The sequence below is a fragment of the Tarenaya hassleriana genome, unplaced genomic scaffold (genome assembly GCF_000463585.1).
Source record: "Tarenaya hassleriana unplaced genomic scaffold, ASM46358v1 Cleome65, whole genome shotgun sequence".
Classification (NCBI taxonomy): domain Eukaryota; kingdom Viridiplantae; phylum Streptophyta; class Magnoliopsida; order Brassicales; family Cleomaceae; genus Tarenaya; species Tarenaya hassleriana.
Window position 1 is genome coordinate 305,846 of NW_010969032.1, and position 22,447 is coordinate 328,292.

General features: G+C 35.6%; 5 protein-coding genes and 1 long non-coding RNA gene across 7 annotated transcripts; 2 read left to right on the top strand and 4 right to left on the bottom strand.

Moving 5' to 3' along the window:
- The first annotated feature begins 2,126 nt into the window (after nt 1-2,126).
- Nucleotides 2,127-2,750, top strand: LOC104800150 (multifunctional methyltransferase subunit TRM112-like protein At1g22270). Its single transcript, XM_010522884.2, has one exon. The coding sequence runs from the start codon at nt 2,214-2,216 to the stop codon at nt 2,586-2,588; it is 375 nt and encodes a 124-aa protein (XP_010521186.1). The 5' UTR covers nt 2,127-2,213; the 3' UTR covers nt 2,589-2,750.
- Nucleotides 2,751-2,896: 146 nt separating this feature from the next.
- On the bottom strand, nt 2,897-4,351 carry LOC104800153 (probable mitochondrial adenine nucleotide transporter BTL2). Its single transcript, XM_010522887.2, has 4 exons — nt 4,277-4,351; nt 3,890-4,193; nt 3,212-3,679; nt 2,897-3,112 (listed from the first exon to the last, which is right to left on the bottom strand). The coding sequence occupies exons 1-4, from the start codon at nt 4,327-4,329 to the stop codon at nt 3,044-3,046; spliced, it is 894 nt and encodes a 297-aa protein (XP_010521189.2). The 5' UTR covers nt 4,330-4,351; the 3' UTR covers nt 2,897-3,043.
- A 9-nt stretch (nt 4,352-4,360) lies between these two features.
- LOC104800152 lies at nt 4,361-6,622 on the top strand. Its single transcript, XR_769683.2, has 5 exons — nt 4,361-5,118; nt 5,214-5,385; nt 5,817-5,857; nt 6,339-6,414; nt 6,530-6,622. It is a non-coding gene; the product is annotated as an uncharacterized LOC104800152 (long non-coding RNA).
- LOC104800151 lies at nt 5,987-6,999 on the bottom strand. The gene is made up of 2 exons (XM_010522885.2): nt 6,569-6,999; nt 5,987-6,450 (listed from the first exon to the last, which is right to left on the bottom strand). The coding sequence occupies exons 1-2, from the start codon at nt 6,788-6,790 to the stop codon at nt 6,001-6,003; spliced, it is 672 nt and encodes a 223-aa protein (XP_010521187.1). The 5' UTR covers nt 6,791-6,999; the 3' UTR covers nt 5,987-6,000.
- A 2,735-nt stretch (nt 7,000-9,734) lies between these two features.
- Nucleotides 9,735-12,843, bottom strand: LOC104800154 (putative pumilio homolog 8, chloroplastic). 2 transcript variants are annotated; one of them, XM_010522889.2, is made up of 6 exons: nt 12,714-12,843; nt 11,037-12,520; nt 10,776-10,938; nt 10,497-10,660; nt 10,127-10,382; nt 9,735-10,022 (listed from the first exon to the last, which is right to left on the bottom strand). In XM_010522889.2, the coding sequence occupies exons 2-6, from the start codon at nt 12,407-12,409 to the stop codon at nt 9,918-9,920; spliced, it is 2,061 nt and encodes a 686-aa protein (XP_010521191.1). In that variant the 5' UTR covers nt 12,410-12,520; nt 12,714-12,843; the 3' UTR covers nt 9,735-9,917. The 2 variants fall into 2 exon arrangements, with proteins under 2 accessions (XP_010521191.1, XP_010521190.1); XM_010522888.2 differs by having other exon boundaries at nt 11,037-12,843.
- Nucleotides 12,844-13,766: 923 nt separating this feature from the next.
- LOC104800155 (F-box protein At1g78100-like) lies at nt 13,767-14,927 on the bottom strand. Its single transcript, XM_010522890.2, has one exon. The coding sequence runs from the start codon at nt 14,873-14,875 to the stop codon at nt 13,904-13,906; it is 972 nt and encodes a 323-aa protein (XP_010521192.1). The 5' UTR covers nt 14,876-14,927; the 3' UTR covers nt 13,767-13,903.
- Nucleotides 14,928-22,447: the final 7,520 nt, after the last annotated feature.

Sequence of the window (22,447 nt, forward strand, 5' to 3'; positions counted from 1 at the left end):
TACACGAAATTTATACATCCAGCGAAGAAATAGAAAACATCTTTCTGCAATAATTGCATTTGCGTGCTTTATGAATCCTATATTTGCACTTAAGGCTTTATATTATATAAATATCTCGATAAGGACCCCAAACTTCACTGCTTTATTTTATGAGAAGCTAACAAAAAAAAAAAGTAGATTAATATTTTATTATTTTTTCAGATTTATTTGTTTTTCTTGTGTCGGATGATGTATGTCTCATGTTTGTTATTGATTAATCGGATGTTAATTATAATACGTAGGAGCTTCTAACGTTTTTTTTATAAAACTACAAAATAGATAAATATAAAGACTGTGAAAATGAATATTTTCAAAATCCAATCAAAAGGTAAATCAGATGGATTTTTTGTATTGATGATCAGATTGGGTATAATAATTATAAAAATCTTATTTAAAAAACAACTAGTTGCTTAGTTTTTAGTTAACTACTATCAATTTGATAACTCCGATATTTTTCTAGATATTGATTTACTATCTTAAAATAATCAAGATACAGTTCACTAAAAATTGATTGCTATGAAATCATAGTTGATTAAATACTAATAACTTAATGTTATTTCAGGTGAAAATTTGTTTTTTCCTCCGATATTTTTTTATTTCTTTAATATTTTATTTTATTTTTAATTCTTGATTCTTATATATTTGTTTACATCTCTATTTAATTTTTTATTTTGACATAAAAATTAATATTTTTTGAGATTTAGTTTGGTCAAAATGTTTTGTAAATTTGCAGATTATCCAAAAAAAAAATTCACATTCTAAAATAAAAATATAATTAATAGTAGAAATGTTAAATAAGCCATATGGAAGCTTCTCTCATTGTTCCATGACCCAAAACATTGATATTCGCGTTCTGTAAATAAGCAATACAATCTCATTGGCCTAAATTGAAAAAGAACAAAGATATGAGAAAAAATTGAGATAAACAGAAAATAAAAGGTGCTATTTGTGGAAACAGTAAAATGAAAGAAGCAAGTAGAGAGGGTGATATGAATCCATTATATATAATGAATCAGATCAGACGCCTTTGTCTGTTGACTTCCTCCTCGTCTTGTTAAAATATCCTTTTTTATTTACAAACAAATTATGTACATTTCCATATAGATAATATACTTAATAATATTATTATTTTTTATCGATCATCAGAACAATTGATTCGCATTCAAATGTATACAAGTTAATCCGCATATGTGTTATTACATTTTTGAAATTATTATAATGTTTAAATGAAAATAAACATTGCATAAAAATATCAAAGAAACGACAAGAAACGAGAAACGGTCAAAGACTTTGGTGGACGCGCTTACTTAGGGATCTTGTTTTTGTTGGTTCATTTAATGTGTGATTCGCACACATTCCATGACTTGACCTCTACATTTACATTATATTATTATCATTATTATTATTTTTATTTTGTCTATCCATGTTGGACCTAACGCGATTTCCATCTATTTTTTCATGACTACGGATCTCAAAAGTTATCATTTTGTTACAACTGAGAAAATTCAATAAATCTATGAGGAAAAATATTACAGATTTTATTACAAAAATAGTCTTTTCCGTACAACTAACTACAGGTTTCACCGGAAATACTTTGGTATTTTCATATGTATACCCTAAACCAAAACTGTAAACTACAAAAGTCAAATAGACAAAATCTCTTTCAGTTTCTCACAAGCCATAGAAAATCATTTGATAGCTCCAAGAACACAGGGCTGGTTCTTGTACGTACGTACGTACGTAATGTATGTATGTATGTATGTATGATCTCTGTTTTATAAATCCATAAACTAGTTTTTTATGTTATAATTCTCTTATAATCTTCGAACCCAATTGATTTGAGGGAACAAAAAAAGTTGATATTGCAATTCTATCAATTTTCATATCTCAAATTTCAATAATTAAACCCTTTACTCATAGGTTTTCCATGGATGTATATGCACAGATTTGTTTTTTTTTTTCTCTTTTTTGTGTAATGAAACAAAGCTGTGATTTTCTTAAACTTGGGCCTATTTCTGTCACAGTCCGGCCCATAATTAAATTAATGGGCCTAATTTGAGCCCACACGTACACTACAAGAGGAGGTATTAATAATAAGCCGATGCCCTCCTTGTCACTGTCATCTTCCTTTCGCCCTCGCTGCTTCTTCTCCTACTGCAGAGAGAGAGAGAGAGATGAGATTGTTAGCGCACAACATGCTGTCGTGCAACATAAAGGGAGTGACGAATGGATTTCCTCTTCGGATCGAGGCCGAGAAGGTGATAGAGAAGGAGGTCGACTTCAACCCTGATTTCCTCAGGCACATGTTCGCCAAAATCGATTGGAAGGCTCTCGTCGAGGCGGCGCGTTCCTTGGGCTACGCAGAACTTCCGGAGACGGCGCCAGATGCGGCGGCGCTGGATTCCGACGATCCCTTTCTCCGGCGGTTCCACCACGCGTTGCTTGAGCTCCACCTCGAGGAAGGCGCCCTCGTCTGCCCGGAGACCGGACGGAAGTTTCCGATCAACAAAGGAATCCCCAACATGCTTCTCCACGAGGACGAGGTTTGATTCGGATGTTGTTATTGTCCTTGTAAGTTTCCCTGTCTAGGGTTTAGGGAGGTCGGGCATGGCTAGGGTTTTTGGGACCCTGCTGATGTTGGTGTTGTTAAACCATTGATGAGATGCAATACAATGCGATTTTCTCGAAACAGGTTGTTCCATTTCATCTTTTCTGGGTCCTTGTCGGATCCTAAGCTCTGTGTTAGACGATTTTCATGACAGAAAATCGAATTTGGGTCTGCCAAAGTTGCTTGCTAAACATCAAACTTTGCCCTGATTTCGGGAATTCAGAAGATATTAACTTGGAAAGACGGTGGTTCTTCTGGAGATCTTATTTACCATTTGCCAAAAGACTGTACCATCTGAGCTTTGAGCTGTGAATGATCCTCTTTAACATAATTTCTTCCGATTAAAAAATCTCTCGAATCCGGAGATGTTACTCCATGTTTAAATTTGCAGACTTGTCATTCTACTTTGAGAACAATCTTCATACACTCGTAGACAAAGTAACTTATTGCAGCTGAGGGCAATACCTGGAAGACAAAAACAGGCGAAATGGAGCCAGTCAAGATACCGAAAACAGAACCATGTGGAGTTCAGAGCTGTTTTGCAAGAAGAATTGTTATCCAAACCTGGAGCAAGCTCGGTAAAAGTCCAGCGTACAATGCCGGGATCCCTCCTCTCTCGATGATCTTCAAGCCCGTGGCTAAAGTGCCAAGCTGGTTTCTACCTGCCTGCAGCTGGAGCTGTCGTCTCACCACTTCAAAGGGGTACGTGGTTGCTTCAGCACAAGCTCCGGCTATGGCTCCGTACAAGAATGTCCTGATCGGTCCTAACTCGAGTCGGTCCAGAGCATTGAGCTCCTGTCCCTGCTGCTTCATGTCGTGAAGTCTTTTCTGACCCTCTGGTGAATGAAGATAGGCTGACTTAAGAATGTCGTAGACACTATAGAACACTGCACCCGATGGAGCCATGCTTGCGATGGACGGGACTAGACCCTTGTAGAGGGACAAGACTCCTTCGGTTTGGATCATATAACGGAAAGCCCCTGCGATTCCTCCTAAGGCTTCTCCACCCCGAGCCACTAGTTTGGTTCGAACCTAATGAGTAAGAGAACAAGTTATGGTGAAATCCAGACAGGAGAAGGGAGAAGACATAGTACAATCAATTTCTGCAGCTCCTCAAGTCACAGCCTTGCCCTAAACTATGCTCTCCGGTATGCTTAATTCTATCTTCTGAAGAAAACCCTCCCCATATATATTAGTCATGACATGGGCATGTGGATCAAGGAAAGAAAAGGCAAAACATACAGTGTCAAGTGGCAAGCAGAGGACAGTGGCAGTGATTCCGGCAGCAGCTCCGGCTATGAATCTCTCGAAATTCGTGGCTTCTTTATTCCCAGTGACTCTGAGCAATTGCTTTCTGTAAGAATCGTATGCGCAAAAGTTGATGGCTTTGAAAGGAGCTGTTCTGAGAATGTTGAGCAAATTCCCCTTCCAGAAACCTCTCAATCCCTGAGTCGTCGCTATCGACGTGACGAGCTCGATCAGATTCCTCTCTTCACCTCGAACTATGTATTCCAGCTTTAGCCGCTCTAATGGCGCAACGATAGTTCTGAACATCAACAAAAACACCAAACCCAATTCTCATTTACAACCATTACTGCGGCATTTCATCGAACGACTTGTGGGCAATACCTGGAAACCATAGCCGCGATGGCCCCCGCCCATAGATGTTTGCTGGTGTTCATGGCGGGGGGGCTTCTCCTCGCTCTACCGCCCCGCTCTACCGACGCCAACACGTCGTTTCCCACTTCCCTCACTGCACTTCCCGCCGTTTTCCGTCAGACCCTCCTTCTCAAACCCGTCGTTTCTCAAGCTCACCGACATGAACGAGCAGTTGCCGGAGCCGACACCGGTCCTCCTCTCTCCCCGGTGACTCCCAAAACGCAGCGTATTATCAGAGGCGGCGGATTTCGAGGAGAATGAGTCGAAGAAGGAAGGTGACAAGCCGGGTGGCTCGAGAAACAAACCGCCACTACCAAAGAAAGCTTCATAGACTCCATCGCTAGAGGAGGAAGGAGAATCGTGGGCATGGAAATGGAGTCCTTGCATTTCGATGATGAACAACAATGGATAGAAATTAGATCCATATTGGGTTTGGTGGTTTTGGTCCGGCCGGTATGCAACCCCAAGTGCCGATCCGGTTAGGGCCCTGTAACCGAACCGATCTTATGTTCGGTTCACTTTGACCGACCGATTTACCCTGTCTACTGTAGAGTGCACGCGCCAATGCAGCGCGTGGATCCTTTCGAGGAGATGGTCGTTGGCCGCTTATAAATATCGCAAATCTCGCGCGCTCAGCTTCATTTTCATCGATTTTGTTCTGACGATCTCCATCTCCAATCTCGAGATGCAGAAGTTAGGGTTTTTCCATTGATGAAGAGCTTCGATCAGCTTTCGATCGGTCCTTCTTCCTCGCGTCAGCCTCAAAGCTTGGACCTCCTCAGGAAGCTTTGTGAAACTGAAGATTACTGCAGGTTTCTGATTTTTTTTTTCGTTTTATTTCTCCTCTTCCACATCTGAATTCGTACGATTTTGATGATCACATTCGGTTTTTCCTTTCGTCATTCAGATAAAAAAAAAAAACTGGTGAAGGAGCAGGTTTTCATGAGAAGAGGTCCCGAACTGGCGATATTTGAGTTCAGGATTGGTCTAGTTCTCTTCGACAAAGACTCTGTGAAAAAACAAATATTACCGAGACTCTACATCACTTGCCCATTGGCCATTGCTAGGGATAGATGCAGGTTTGATCCCCTTAACTTTGATGCTTTATCTGCGATGGACAATGATCATTTTGAGAGCTAAATTCCTGCTAGTTCGGAAGCCATAGTCTCCTCAAACAGGAAAATGCATGACGTTATGCTTAGATGAGGGTTAATTTCTTTTCCGGGCCATTAGATCAAGAATTCTTGCGTTTGGATATTCGACCGACCACCTGAGAATTCCCTTAGGATCTCACCATTCATTCTTACGATAAGTTTCAGTGTTTTGTATGCATTTCGGACCCCACTCTCCATGCATTTAGATAAGGCGACGACTTGTAGAATGAACAGAGGAAGAAGAGTAATTTCTGGGACCAATCTACACCCAACAGTTAGAACTTATTTGTAAAATGCTTTCTCTGTAACATCAATATCTCACCTGACTTGTGGATACATATGACTGTTCGATGCAGATACGAATAGTCTGGGAGATCCAAAGTGTGAGCACATTAAGGTAAAAACTGTTTGCAAAGAGAATTTTTTTAAGTGCTAGTATAGTTATATATATACATAACTTGTCCATATCTCGTCTTGGATCATTCTCTTCGTATACTGTTGAGGATCTAGAGAAACAGACCAAATATAACCCTGGAAACTTTAACATAAGAGGCTAAGTAAACTTGAAGAAGGCTTAAACAGGTCCATAGAGCTGTGACCATGTGGGTGCATGAACTTGCAGTTGGGGCACACAGGAGCTGATTTGCAAAGCATAACCAGCATATGGCACTTCATACACACTGTTGCAACCTTTTCTTGCTTCTTCTTCTTCTGATCATCATCGTCATCCTCACCTTCAAACGCAACCCATGAGGGGCATCGACTTAGACCTAACCCGATGCCACTCTTCTTGTTCGAACTCGTGAAAGTTTCACCTTTCGATGATTTGGTCTCTTCGCGAATTGAAGATCGAAAACCCTCCTTACTTTTTGGCCCAGGTGAAGCAGAAGGCAAAAGGTTCAGCTCAAGGTCAAGGCTCATTTTCGGTCCTCCGTTACTTGCTGACTCTTCCGGGTATGTGCTATGACCTTCAGATGTTCTTGACTGACCCTGCAAACATCAATAAATCATGTTTTCATGCATGTTTGTGGGCATGTACATATGATCATATAGATCAATATGGTTGCAGATACAACTTGCGTACGCTTATATAAGCATACGTACACACCTTGGCCTCTGTGCGTTTCTGCCGGTCGAAAGGTGGAGGTGTGCGGAGTTGGAGCTCAACGTGGAACGGTATTGATCCTCTGTTCTCTGAGTTGGTTCCTTTGTTGAGAAGATTGGTCTGGAGCTTGCCATCATCTTGCTTCCGTTTCTTGAATGAACTGTGGACGTCTGTGATGAATCCCCTCTTTCTCCAACAGAGGGTTCCTTCTTGTAGAGAAACCATCAGCGCTTCTACTGTGTTCAACTCTCTCTCTCTCTGATGTTAGTTGGAAAAGATCAGATAGACTTGATGGAGAGTTTGTGAAGGTGTATATATAGGAAGATCCCCACAAAAGAAGTTATTGTCTCCACCGGTCCTTGTATAAAACAGTAGTAATAATTATGTTTATTCAAACTAAGGATGTACATGCATGGTCCATATAGAATCATAGACAGTATACAATATGATTATTGTAGCAATGGTTTTCCTATTGCGTATTTACATTATAATATATACTTGTAAAATATAGATTTGAAATTATTTTGAATTCATCGAGGAAGAAAAAAGAAAGGGGGGGGGGGGGGGTTGGGTGTGTTCAATAACTGAGGGCAATAGCTCCAAGGAAACTCATTTAAATTCTTAGATGTGAAATTCTAACCAACTCTCTTTCTTTCCATTTTATAGCCTTTTCATCATCATCATCATCATCATCATCATCATCATCATATATGCGTGTATGATGCATATATGTATGCATGTATAGTTATATGTGCAACTTAGAATGTGCACATTAACCCGCCCACTTCCGCTCCTAGCTCTCTCAACCACCACCATCATTATCATCACCTTCATATCATGCATGCAAATATACATATATCTATCACGATTTTCAAGTAAAACCTATCACTCAAATGGGGAATTCAGTTTGGTTTATAGGGCTTGCATGATCTAAGAATTAATCTTTTCAATTTGTTGGGTTTGTGATTAACGCTAAGATAAATTAAAGATTTGTATGAAGAGAGTTGGGGAAATGAAATGCCAATAAATGGAGAGACACTAAAGACGGGTGGAGAGGGAAGAAAGGCTCATGAATGCAACCTTTAACACCCTCATTAACTCCCTCTCCCACTTTTGAATAAATACGCATAAACCCGATCCAAGAAAAAAAATATATTAAATCTTATAATAATAAAAAAGATAATTAAAAAACTTCGTTATTAAAAACCCTTCAACGCCCTCCCACGTCACATGATCTTGAATCTTCTTCTACTCGTCATGTTTATTTTTATGGCTCTGTTCAGATTCCTCATAAATTCCCCTTGTTCATCATCTTATATACGCAATAAACAAATATATGGCTGCGTACACGTACGTATGCCTACGCGTATATATATGTATCCACATGTTAGTGTGTACTACTAAATTCTCAAGATGAAAATTTCTATTGATATCATAATAAATTGGACAAGTTATAATAATAGATTTGGTCCTATATATATAATTATTATAAAATTTTAGTATCATTTTTTGAAAGGCTTTTAAAGCACTCCGACAACATCGTTTCCATGCATGCATCCAGCTAAAATAAAGATTCTAAGTCCCTTGCTTTTAGTATCAGAAATTTTAATTATGAAAATTGGATATATATATATATATATATATACATATATATATATATATATAAATAAAAAAATTGTAATGAAATCTCAAAATAACGAAAAGCCCGCATTTATCGTTTAAAGATACGCGAAATTGTAATGAAATCTCAAAATAACGATTTAATTCATAAAAAAATGAATATTTACGTGGTGAAATGTGATATCTTATTAAGTTTATTTTCTTAGATAAGTAGTACATTTTTTCTGATGAAAGAATTTAATGATCGGTTTGATCATTTCAATCTGACATTAATGTTCAATTCAAGTGTATGCAATAAAGTATCTAACAGCAGAATTTACAAATTGGTGAACCCATAAATTTTGCAATAAATTGATTTTCGGAAAATGAACACGACGCATACAAAATATATATATAACTTATTTATTTATTGCATCTTATATGAAATTTATTTTCCTTCGTATGATGTTTTATTAGTAATTGGATCTATGTATTGATGTTTTAATCAAAATAGTTTATTTCTTGGGGTGGACATTCGATTTTGTATATCTAGATGGAAATATCCACTGTTTCAAATCAGTCGTCAAGATAGTTTTAACCGAAATGAATGGAAAAGAAGAATTCATGCGGTGAACCCCAAATAAACTTGGGATTAAGACGATGTTGTTGTTGTTGTTTGTTTTGTGGGCAAACATATATATATATAATATATATACACATTACAGAAAAAATGCGATGAAAATATTTTTTTCATCGACCACTCATTTTCTAAGCAACTAAATGCATATGGCGATGGGACAATAATTAAGGAATATGCTTCTTATAAGTAGCATCGGATTTGCCCAAAAATTAGGTTTGAGTGTTTTTCATTATCTATTTTGAAAAAAATGCAAAGATTAATGTATATATGTGTGTACATGTATTGAATTAAATTCAAATATTAGTTTATATATATATATATATATATATCGTACGATTCTTAAAACATAAAGAAGAAAGTCAACTATCGGAGGAACATAACTCTCTAGAGACATCGTAACATCCCAAAATTAAAAAAGTTTTATTTTGGTTATAAATTGAACACTTTTTATTGGTGAAATGTTGGTACGTGCATGGATCTTTTTCAAGTTTAAGATATCTTGAGACAAGTTTGTAAATATTAAATACTTAGAGAATGAAATTGAAAATTTAAATTAAATTAAAACCTTGATTTTCCAGATATCTTTAATTTTCTAATTAGAAACGAATCGGGTCGATCCGAACTCACAATCAGTACGATGGTTTAAGATTCAGATTCTGACCAATCCAACTTTTTTTCGATCTAAACAACCAAACCCGAACCCCAACCCTATAGATTTCGGACTCGAGTCAAATCGGGCCGACCCAATTTGAGTGTGTCCCAAAAATCTACATTTTTTCGTGTCGATACATTTAGGTCCGAAACCTTATATTTTTCGGAAGGCTTTCGACCAAAATTGATACTGTCCTTGGCGCGTGTATAAGTATGTATCTGCGTATATATATATATATTTACTGACAATCGGAAACTCCAATAAAGAAAAGACAGTTAATTAGATGAGAAGAAACAACAACAGAATAAATCCAACACAAGAGTGTCCTTCTTGTCTGGATCTAGACAGCAGACACCATGCCCAGAGTTTATTCATGGAGGGGGAAAAAAAACTAGGGGAAGAAGAAAACAACAACAAGATTGGAAATTACAGACTCATAACAAGAGAGAGAGATGAGCCTTTCACTTGTTCAAGAGATTCCTCGAGAAAATCCTCTTGCAGTAGGGATTGTTGCGCAGAATCGAATGAGGCATTATCACTTCCACGAGCGAAGCATAGAGTGGACCCTGTTACCAGTTCCCAGAAAACATTGCAGAAAATCCCGGCATGATCTCATGGAGGGTTTGCGTATATGTGTATGTAACGATGTGGGCAGAGGTAAAAATCGCACCTTGGTGACGGAAAGAGCGGATTGGATGACGAAATTGGCGAAAGGGTCCTGAAGAAGCTGGTCGAAGTGAAGAACAGAGACGAGCTCACGTACGATCTGAGGACGGGTCTCCGGGTAATATGTGAGGCATCTCTCCACCACATGGCTGCTGAACTTCTGCATCGACAGCTGAACGTAATGCCCTTTGAACTGAGCTAGCATCATCGCCATGGCCGAAGGAGACCTCAGGTCTATCACGTACTGGACAGCATAGTTCCTGCAATATACATATCCATCGAGAAAAAGAAAGTGTATAGATTGATTCCACGTTGATCAATGCATTTCAGAGGTTTTTCACTCGTAAAGGTCGGAGCTTTTTGTTTTATGATACCCGAAAGGGTCTTGGGCGAGGAGGAGGCTGTTTCTGGATATTTCGGCGACGAGCTTCTCTCTCTGCTGTCCCATGGAATGAGCGATGCACTTTTGCAGTACACAGCAGCCGTGCCTATGGGTTGCGATATCGGCGCTGAACTTAGTGGCAGCATCGAAGATGAACTGCAAGACAGAGGAAGGATCGATTACGGGTGTGGTTTCACAAATCAAAAACCTCGAAATCTGGTCTTAGAGAGCTCAAAATCAGTAGTTGGAGTGAAAGAAGAGGGCTTTGAACCTTGCAATCTTCTGCACTAAGGCACTGCAAACAGCGTTGAATCACGTGGTTTCCGTTTAAATCCTTTATGAGATCGAGAAAACCGGGTCTCAGAGCCGCTTTCACCAGCGAGATCTGCTTCCTGGTTCTGATTGTTTCGACTAATCTCTGGACAACCCTTGTACTAAAACCCAAAACAAAAACCAGACAGCTAATTCAGACACGAGACAAAAGAAGCCGAAAACGATCTATCGATTACTTAAAGAAGTGAAGGATCTTTACCCGTAAGCGTTCAACGATATCCTGATAAGCTGCCCGGGCTCTGCAGTCGCGACAAGGATGATCTCGGTCCTCTGTTCTTCAGTACAGACATCCAACAGTTTCTGCATCAGGTAATTTCCAAAAGGGTCCATCATAAGCTCGACGACATGATCAATAACCTCGTTGAATATGGCCGTGGCATCTATGGCACTTCCCTCGGCAAAGACCCACTGCAAGAATCGGCAACCGTGCTGGTCTTTAGCCATCAAGTATACATAACCCTGGATTTCAGAGACATTAAGCAGACATGGGCGAGTGTCTGTGTTTCCGATGCCCCTTCTCCTATGATCCAATGGCGGAATTTTGTAACTGTCGACGCCATAGTTCAAGCTTTTACCTTGCAAGAGTAAACTATCCTCAAAACTAAACCTTTCTACACCTTTAGCTGAAACCATGGACTGAGGGACTCGATTGGTTGGAAATCCGACAGTGTCTTGGCAGAACAATGGGGACAAGTCCGTTCCTCTGCAACTCACGTTGTAAGAAAAACCCGGCTTCGCCATCTGTCGAGAAGGGCATGAGTTCGAAGCACACCTGAACATGCCCAGTTGCTGAGAATTGGCAAACAAATCGGCTCTATAAGGACTACTGTATGGCCTCTGCAGAGGAACAGCGCTCATGCCAAAGATGTTTCTTTTGACACTGTTTCTCTGGTCCGATCCAGAGCTGCTCCGATTGTATCGACCAGCGTTCAGCCATGGATCATATGAAATTTTATGATCAATACCAGTGGAACCCTTTTGATTATAGAACAATGCAGATTTATCAACGCCATAAGCGGAGGAAACTCCATACGGAAAGCCTCCGGGACCAAATCCACCATTGTTGAATCCATTAAGCTTTTCGCATTTTCCAAGGCTGTAGAATGGGATTCCAGTGAATTCAGCGTGATCGTTCTCAGGAATGGACCCAAGAACATCTGTGCGATTCTCGGTTCGTCCATTAGAACCCTTCTCTCCTTCTTCTTCATCATCCTCATCGTCGTCCCTGATGTTCATCAGATAGAGATTTTCCCACAGACCCAGATCCTCCTCATTGATACTCTTCACATCCTTATGAAACAGTGAAACCGGTGAAGCGTGGCAGTACTTTGCCGTCGGATCAAACAGAGGAGGAGCGAACGGAGAACCATCGGAGGAGCATAACCCATTAGAGAAGGAGATAGAGTGATCCGACGACGATCGGAAAGAGACACTGCTCGAAGACGATTCTCCGCAGAAGTTTTGAGGAAAAAAATGGAGGTTGGAAGAATGTGACGAGGTTCTGAGGATCTCCATTAATGGAGGAGAACGGGAAGGAGAGGAAGCAGAGGAAAACTCATTTTTCATCATCATGGCGGTGTTCCTTCTCTCTCTCGTCTTCCACAGCCGTTTCGAGGACCCCGACACAAACAGAGGAGAGAGATCGAAATTTCAACAGATCAAACCAAAACCCACATCACAATTCTGCAGAAGAAAAACATGGGTTCGAGAAAACAGAAACGATAAAACGTGAGAAAAGAAGGAAAATGACGATGTTCGTTGATTAAGGTTTGCTCCATTTCAATGGCGGTTCTATGGAGTTTTCAAATCACAAGCTGATCGGAGACTGAAGAGAGTGATAGAAGAGAAAGAAAGGGGCTAGGGTTCTTCTACGTACCGCCATGATTCCGGAAGGAGAGACCGTACAGTCGTCGTCTTGTTTCTAGTTCACGCCATTAAAACGAAGGCTCGAAATCGCACACAAGGAAAGCGAGAGAGAGAGAGCCACTTTGGAGGAGTGTTGTGTGTTTTTTCTGTTTCATTTTTTTTTTGGTATAAAAGCTTTTTTTTTTACAAATGAAATAATTCGAAGAAAAATAGTTTCCACTTTAAGTAATTCAGATGGGAAAAGGGTAATTTAATAATTTTGCATTAAAAGACGGCAAATAAAGATGCTTGATTATCTCATTCTACGTTTTGATCGGTTTCGGATATAGACCAAATCTCTCGGGATTCGGATTTCCGTTAGGCTTTGAATCAGTGAAATCGGATGAATAACAAACATATCAGAATTCTGTGTTCTGTCTGTTCCAAAATATCCGGAAACTACATTCTCCGTAGATTCTCCTCCACAACCGTACAAAGGAACCGTACAACGTTATTTGAAAACCAGAAAAGATGATAGAAGAATATTTTCGTACCAAAAAAATATATTTCTTTTTATCTAAAATTCCAATTTTATCGTTATAAAACAACCGAAAAATAATCAATTTATTAATGTATATATTTCGTGATATTTAAAAAAACATTATTCGAAAAATGTATGTATCTAGAAGTGAAAATCGTGGGTTCTTCCATCGATTATTTTCCTACTCGTATATATTAATAATACAAAATACACAATTACTATGATGAAATTGAAACCAACAGATCAGTAAACTCGGAAGTGGTAAAAAGACTTTAATTGCTAAATTTGGGCGGACAGTGAAAAAGATGGCTTGTGAGCCAAGAAACGAGTCACATTCACATAAATTGATAAATTAAACACATAAAATATGCTTCAAACATATGCAATAAAAACTAATAATTTTTTTCACAAACTAATCATAACAAGTATATGTATAGAAACACATTCACTGAGCATGCTTTTAAAAAAATATGTAAAGTAATGGTAGTTTTTAAAATTTAATTTCAACTAAATTTCTTTAATTGCAATAAAAAAAAAAGAGTGTTGTAGTGACTGACCAATCCCCAAATGCCAAGTGTACAGGCTCTCGGTGTATTATTACAAAATATACAAACCGGTCCAAAAACGTGACACGTGGAAAAGAAAAAGCCCACTACCAGGCCCAATTATTGGCCCATTAACTAAAACGAGTTCATCTCCAGTACATTCCTTCTACACTTCAGCAGCGCCGCAACTGCCTCCCCGTACATGCTTTCTCCGCCGTTGTCTCCGGCGAACGCCGATGTTGCCAGCTCAGCATCTCCGGCGACCTCTGCTGTGTAGGCCCCACTCGGCCGTACCACCACCAGCGTCGCGCCCTCGAGGCATATGCCGCTCTTCAGCCTCAGCGACGGCGCGTGCCTCATACTCATCCTCACGCTCGGCACCACTGTACGGCCTCTCTCCTCGTCCCCCAAGCGTTCTGCGCCGTCGTCACCTCCACGCGCCGCCGCTGCGTACTCTCTAATCCCTTCCGCGTCCATCACCACCGTCCCTTCCCCTTCGGTGTCTCTCAGAACGACATACTCCATCCCCTTGTGCTCCTTCGCCACTTCCCTCACCAGGAAGTGACGCGCCGACGCCGCCATCAACGCGCTTATCGTCCACACCACGCGCGTCTTCAGCCCGCTCACGAACTCCGCATCCGACTCCGCCGCCGTCACTCCGCCGTCTACATCGCCGGTATATTCCGTCGAAACCGTGACGGATCGGAAAGCGACGATGACGCAGCTCCTGAGAGTCTTCCCGAACTCCGCTTTCCATCTGACGGCGGCACCTTTCTCGAGCTTGATGTCGCCGCCGGGTAACACCATCTCCAGATTCCGGATCCGGTCGAACCCGGATAAGATCTGGGCTGGATTCTTCGGGGGCCGGGTTGGGTTCGCGTGTCTGGGGAAGAGGGACTTGAAGAGAGACCGGAAGAATCCAATGACGGGGGAGTCGAACTCGGTGTCGGACTCGGGATCGAGTCGAAGGACTAGAGACTCGGACTGAGGGACGAACGAGTTGAACCGCTTCGACACGGAACGGCACCGTACCAGAGTCTTCACATCATCGACTTTGTTCAATATTTCTGAAACCAGAGGATCCGGGAGATGATCAAAGACGTCCATCGAGTTTTTTTTTTTTTTTTTTTTTTTGTGAATTTGGATAATCCGTTTGATAATTTTTTTAAAAGAAAAATGCATGGCTAAATAGGCAAAGGGAAAAGACCGGTTACCGGCAACATGGGCCCACAATGCCGCCTTTTTATTATATTTAAATAAATAAAAATTAAATTAAACGATTATGATTTTTTGGTATGCTATGCACAGCGGCACCATCCTTAATCGACGGTCCAGCTGCTTTATTATAGTTTAATTTTATTTAAAATTAATCTTTAGCTTCATTTTTTTAATCTGAATTCTTAAATGATAGTTAATCATATTTTCATGTTTTGGACACTTGCTGCAGGGTCAAAGGTTGTTTTTAACTTCAACTAAATATATACAATAAATCTATAGTTTTACTGGTGATTTTCATTTAGTAATGTTTTCCTAATCGCGATTAGCAATTTTTAAAAAAATCAATTTTTACCAAAAACGAAATTTCATATAGCACACAACCCGTTTTCTTCGAAATTCGCATGAAGCAAAGTAGCACACAGTGCGATTTCCAATATTTTATATATTTTCCTTTTATTTTCTCTTTGATTTAGTCACATATATATATATATATATATATATATATTATAAGCATCTAATATTTTTTTATTCAATTAGAATTAGTCTTAATATTATTGTATTCTTTTCCTAAATCTCTCCCTAATAAATTTTGTTATATATAATAGCTATATATTATTGAAATCGACTCCATGATAACACCACTCTTGTCATTAATTTTAAATTTTGCTTTCACATGATTTCGTCACTCTATTAAATTTATATTTCGATTTTTTTTTATATTTATGTATTCTTTTCTATAGGCAGAACTGATCCATAGAATATAAAAAGAAAGATTCTTTCAAGTAGAGAATAAACCAACGAACTTAAAAATTAAAGGGTTTTTACGATGTATTTTTTTAATTAGCTAGCATATGGTATACGCGTTACTAGGAAAATCACACATTATTTTATACGTATTTTAAATTTGATTCCGTATTAAAAAAATCCAAACAAAGAATATCTATCTATGGGGTTCTCTAAAATACTAAGAAGATTTCTCGAATATTTAATAGTTAATAATTATTTAGAGAAAGTGGGTTAGGGTATTATACGATTATTAATTCCCGTACAACTCACCGGTGATGATACGACTAGACAACATTATTATTATTATTATTATTATTATTATTATTATTATTATTATTATTATTATTATTATTATTATTATTATTATTATTATTATTATTATTATTATTATTTGTGTGACTAACAATAGATTATAGATCCACTCGGGGAATGATAGATTAAGACGGTTTTAATCATTGCTTATTTATTATTATAATGTTATTGCAAATTTATATATTCTTTGATAAAGACAAGCAACTGAACCCGATTATAAAAATGATACGTAATTAAATGATATGAGAATATCCTACCAAATATATTTATATTATTTTCGACTCTTGATTTTATAACAAAAATAATTTTTTTATATATAATCAGTATGGTTTCCCGAATCGTCACCTCGATTACATCTACCTAGACTCGCACCAGCCTAAAAAAAATGATTTGTGTGATTATTATACTTCACATTCTCCTTATATACATACATGTATTTCGTCTGCGGACGTTTGTATATAACTGTTATAATAAAACAAGAAAATATATTATCTGTATCATTGAAGTTTTCTGAAATTACTAAATAAACACGTAATATAACTAATATCCTCTAAATCACAAACTTCAAATTTTGTGAAAACGAACGCTTTTCAAACCTATTGAATATTAAATATCTGCAAAATTATTTTAATTAAAGTGGCATTTAAAATTTATAAACTACAGAATGTTAGATATGATCATGTGTTTTTTATTTCGTAGAATTCTATAGATATATATAGAGTTTTTAATTCAAATTAAAAAGCAAAAGGTTTACGAATAAGATTTATTGATAAGAGACATAATTAATTTAGAGATAAAAGAGTAAAAATTTAATAGCCCACTGGGCAAAGAAGTTGTTTAAGGGCATTTATTTATATTTAAATTATATAAGCCCATAATGCGTCAGTCCATGGGCTCTTTATATTATTAGCCCGTTGAGTAAACCACAAGACCTTATGCAAATATTTATGATTATAAATCCACACCTAATCTCTGTTGAGTTCATGAGATTATTTAAATGTTGTTTCCCACTTTTAATAGATTAAAAAGATATTTATGATACAGAATTTCAAATTTTTAGGTTAATAATATCATGTCATTTTACGGCTTATATATTTCAGAATATTTTCACGTCTTTTTTTTATATAGCATTGCTAATTATTCAATTTAATATCATTCTGATTTTTAATACATTTGCATGGTTAGTTAGAACCTAAGACGCTCCTATCGTGCAACATAACATAAAATAATATCATTACATTCTCATTTATACGAGGGAAAATCAACCAACCCTATACGCCTAATATATATATATATATATATATCTTATCTATTCCAAAATGATATTTTCAATCATGCTATTAGTGATCTTTTTATGACGATTAAACAGAAACGGTGTATGGTGTCAAAAGTATTATCACCATGTTATTTCATATTTATTGAATTTTTATTAATGTGTTTTCTCCATTAAATAAGTTTTATTATTTACCGGGTTTCGTTTTAGAACCAAATACAATATTAAGTTATCCAAATATATTTAAAATCGGTGTACATAATTTAATTTTTTTATAAAAACACCCGAATGAATTATAAATAAGCAAAAAGAAGCACAAGGAATTCAAAGAAGTTACAGAATTGAGATAAATAAAAATAGAAAAAAAAATATAAGTTATTTAGTATTTACTTTAAAAAGTATATGGTAGAGTGTCAGTCCAAAGGAAATAATAATTACGACCATAATAAATCTGTCTCCCAATCCAAGGTCACTCACTGAGCACGTGCTCCAAAATCATAATGATCCAATGAAAATTAAAATTATTTTAAATATTATTGTTTTTTTAATTGATAATACAAAATTTTACCAAAAGCCAAAACCTATATAACATGGGAGAGGGGGACACGTGTGAATAGAGGTTGCTGAATTATTGACTAATTAATGTAATTAACAAATAAATGATAGTCTGATTAAAGGTGGCCTAATTAATACATAATTATAGTCAGTGTTTATTCTCTAATTGGTCCCTTAAAGCTTCCACATCACGGGGGGTTTAAGCTGTAATCACAAGAATAATTATAATTATGCAGCCTACGTAATCTTCTTTATGTATTAATTAGGAATCGCTTTCTCTTCCTCCATTTGTTTTCTACTCATTTGAAAGAGTTAGAAACAAAATAAATCAAAACCAAAAAATATATATAATCAAATAACATACCTTTTTAATATTTTAAAACTATATTATAACAGAGAATTTTAAATCACTTTGATCCTATCATTGAAAGATGCTAATAGAAATACATTAGAAGTTTAAATTTAGATTATAAATTTTACTTTTGATACCATAACAAATTATAAAACAATTATCTTTAATTACATTTTCTTTGAAGTTCTTACTAAAAATTATGAGCACATACCATCATATCTTAGTTTGGATAATAATAATAATAATAATAATAATAATAATAATAATGAATTATAGGGATAGATACAGAGGATGTAGATATGAGGTCCATTGTTCATTTCACCATTCTATTTGGTCAGTCGGTGACAGCTGTCACCCAAAAATAACTTATGTTGCTGTCTTTTCCTTATTTCCCTTCGCAGTTGATGCATTCGTTAATATTTAATACAATAGACTCGACCTCCTTTTATTAAATAAAATTATAATATAATTTATCTGTTATTTTTATCAAATACAATACAAACGAATCTCGTTTAACAGGTATTTGTATACATACTTAATGAATATTAAATCGCTATATACGCATACATGAAAATCTTTGACCAAAAGTTCCAAATTTTTTGATAAAGTTTTTAGGATTTTAAATTTTTTTACTTATAATATATCTCATTTTAATTGTATTATCAGCTTCACAAATAAAGTTCACAAATAGTTGTATTTATATATCTTAATTCAATGTTTCCTCTCCTAAATAGAGTAATAATTAAAGATAAACATAATATGTTACCCAAATACACAAGATCAGTTTTCAACCCAAATTCGAATTTCCCTTCAGTGAAAGATATTTACTTGGATTTCTATCATCCTTTCCGATTTATAATTGGGCCAATTTTAGAATTCTAAAAAATATATATACCACCCAAAATAAACATTGATGTATGGCAATGTCCGTGATACCAATTATTGGAGGATATATCACCATTAGTTTATTCCATGTCGAGGGCACCAATGATATAATTTTTTTTATAATTCGGAAGTTCATCGGAACTTTGATCCGACTACATTTCCCAGAGGACCGAAGAAATCCAGGTAAATGCCTTCTCCACGCTTGGGTTTGAACTTATGGTGAGAACATGTTTTGCAGGTGAGAGCATATTTTGCATGTTCTCTCACCAATATACCACCCAAACTTGAGTATGATATAATTATATATATATATATATATATATATGATATAATTTCTTTATATACATACATACATATATATAGAGAGAGAGAGGGAGAGATAGAGAGACGTATACAAACAGTTTTGAACATCTACATACATCTTATAATGACTTTAATATCTTTACACGTATCAATTTATGTTTTCTCTTGGTATGGAAGCATGTTGGTTGTCCCACTGAAAGTTCAAATATATCTAACAAAAAAGGGTTTATATGTAAAAATATAAAATTATTGAAGATACTAACAACATTATATTATGTTTTTCTATATTGTTTTTTTTTTTCACTTTAAGTGGATTCCAACTCCTCATTCAACCTAAGTAACGTTACTTTATAGTGGGTGTTTCTTTCCATAACCTAACATTCTGAGATTAACTTATTAATAGATTATGCGAATAAATAATATAAACCAATTATTACTGTATTAAATATGCAAAACTTATATTAAAGTCTGAGTAGAGAGAGAGAGAATTAATTAAGAAAATAAATAAAAAAAAGATGCATCACTTTAACGGGATTCCCCTGTGCTTCCTTTTATTTTTCTTGAATAAAGATTTCATTTTTTTTTTTTTGCTAAAGAAACCTTTGAATCGTGAACTTTCTCGAATCCAAAACCATAAAGTTTAACATCTACATTATAATGAATTTATATACATCATTGAGTGAATACAATAATAGATAAGCATAACAATTAATTTTGACGGTATTATTTTATTTATCATGATTTTTTATATATATTACATGATTTCTTCATTTTTATAATATTTTGGTGAGAACTTTTTTTTAACATTAATCTAATAATATCAAGTTTGCCAAAAAAAATCTAGAACATCTTTAGTCTCTTCTCTTTTTCTTTATGAAATTGTTAATATAATTTAATCATAATAAGACAAACATAAACTGGCTTTGGAAAATAGATTATTAGGTTAATTGAGCAAATCAGAAATCTTTATCAATGAGCATGCACTTAATCTTCTTATTTCCCACTAATTGAGGCTCTCACGCATATCTTAACACTCTCATCAGATCTTTGTTTCTACTTTAATTATATTTTATTAATATTTAATACATTTTACTGTGTGGTAATATATAACATTATGAATATCATTATTTGCCCTCATTAACTTTAATTTGCACAAAAGCTTGCGATTTTAGCTGTCTCGGATTATTGGAGATTAATTTATTAAAAAAGATACTATTAAATAAAATTGTCTTTGTGCTTTGTATGTTCTTAATCTGCATGCATACTGTAATTTTATATTGGCATATCCCTCGGAAGAAATTTTTAAAAAATCAATTCGTGACCGAGAAAATGTGAAAACACATAGGTTTTCTATATCATCATATGACATTATTATAGTCTGTCACTCAATTTATTCCATTCAAAAAATATTTGAAATGAATTAAAGAAAATTCGGTTTGGTTTGGTTTTGTTTTTTATTAAAAAAATTACAAAAAAGTTAATTTATGTTTTTTTTTTAAATTGGCTTTAAACAAATGTTAAGAATTGGACCAAGACTCATGAAGACATTGAAGAGTGACAAAAAGAGGGGCACGCGTGGACACGTGTCGCTTTCGCAAAAGGGGTTGTGAAAGTGACATTGTATCTCTGTCTTAATTCGTGTGACTATTCGAGTCCATGTTCTTTTTTTTTTTGGTTAAATTTCATTAAATTAATTTGTCTCTGTTTCAAAAAAATTATTCAATACACCAACCAAAATATTGTAGTACATACGGTTCTCGAACTTAAATAGATATATAAAACTGAAATATAAGTGTTGTGTTGAGATATGTCGGATCTTTTTCATATATCGTATAATGGAGATCTTATCAAATCCGGAAAACATATATTTAAAAATATTTATGATTATATTTAATTTACTTATTCAATATGAGACTATCATCTAATTACATGTTATTTTGGTTATCAATAAAATATATCATTCCATATTGAATTTAGAGATAAACATTTGTATGATTAGGAAATATTCGAATTTTGATATAATGTGAAAATTTTGAATGAAATTTTGAACTGAAAAGAGTGTATGTAGAAGAATGGTTGATTTCTATAGAGAATATTACATACATGTTATTTTATAAAAAAATGAAAGATAAGATAGATTTTTTTTTATAAAGTAAATCAAAACACAAATTTTAGAAAACATAAATTAAAATGTAAGTAAACACTATAAAATATAAATAAATTCTAAAAAATATATTCCTAAATTTACTGCTATAAAAATAATAATAAAATGTTGGATATATATATATATATATATATAGGTGGTGAGTGTAGTGTAAAACGAAATGATTGAAAAAAAAGAAAAAGAAAGATGAGAATAAAAGGGTGAGAACTCAAGCCGACGAACACTAAACATGACCCACACAAATTTGGATAAAACACAAATCGATGAGGATTTTGCTATCCCGAGAGAGAAATAAAAATTAGAGGTGGTCATTTCGGGTTTCGGTTTGGGTTCGGTTCGGTTATATTCGGGTTCGGTTATTTCGGTTATAGAAAAACTATAACCATTCGGTTTTTACGTAAATTCCGGTTCGGTTCGGTTATTTTTCGGTTCGGTTCGGTAAAAAACTCATTTTTTTCCAAAGAAATCGTCGGTTTTTCGGTTATTTTTTTATTCGGTTCGGTTTTGGTTTTTTCGGGTTTAAGAAAATCATAACCGTTCGGTTTTGATGCCATGTTCGGTTCGGGTACGGTTATGTCTTATTCGGTTCGGTTCGGTTCGGCTCGGTTATTCGGTTAATAACCGAAATGGCCACCCCTAATAAAAATCATAAATAGATATAAGCTTCTAATTTTGGAAAATAAAGTTTTTCAATCATATTGTTCAATGGCCACTCTATAGGTGTTTTTATTGATTTTGTAGTTTTGGATTTTTTATTGCAATTAAAGATCTCGTTTTCCATTTAAATTACGAATTATAGTGATTAAAAGATAGTATATATTTTCCTGTTAA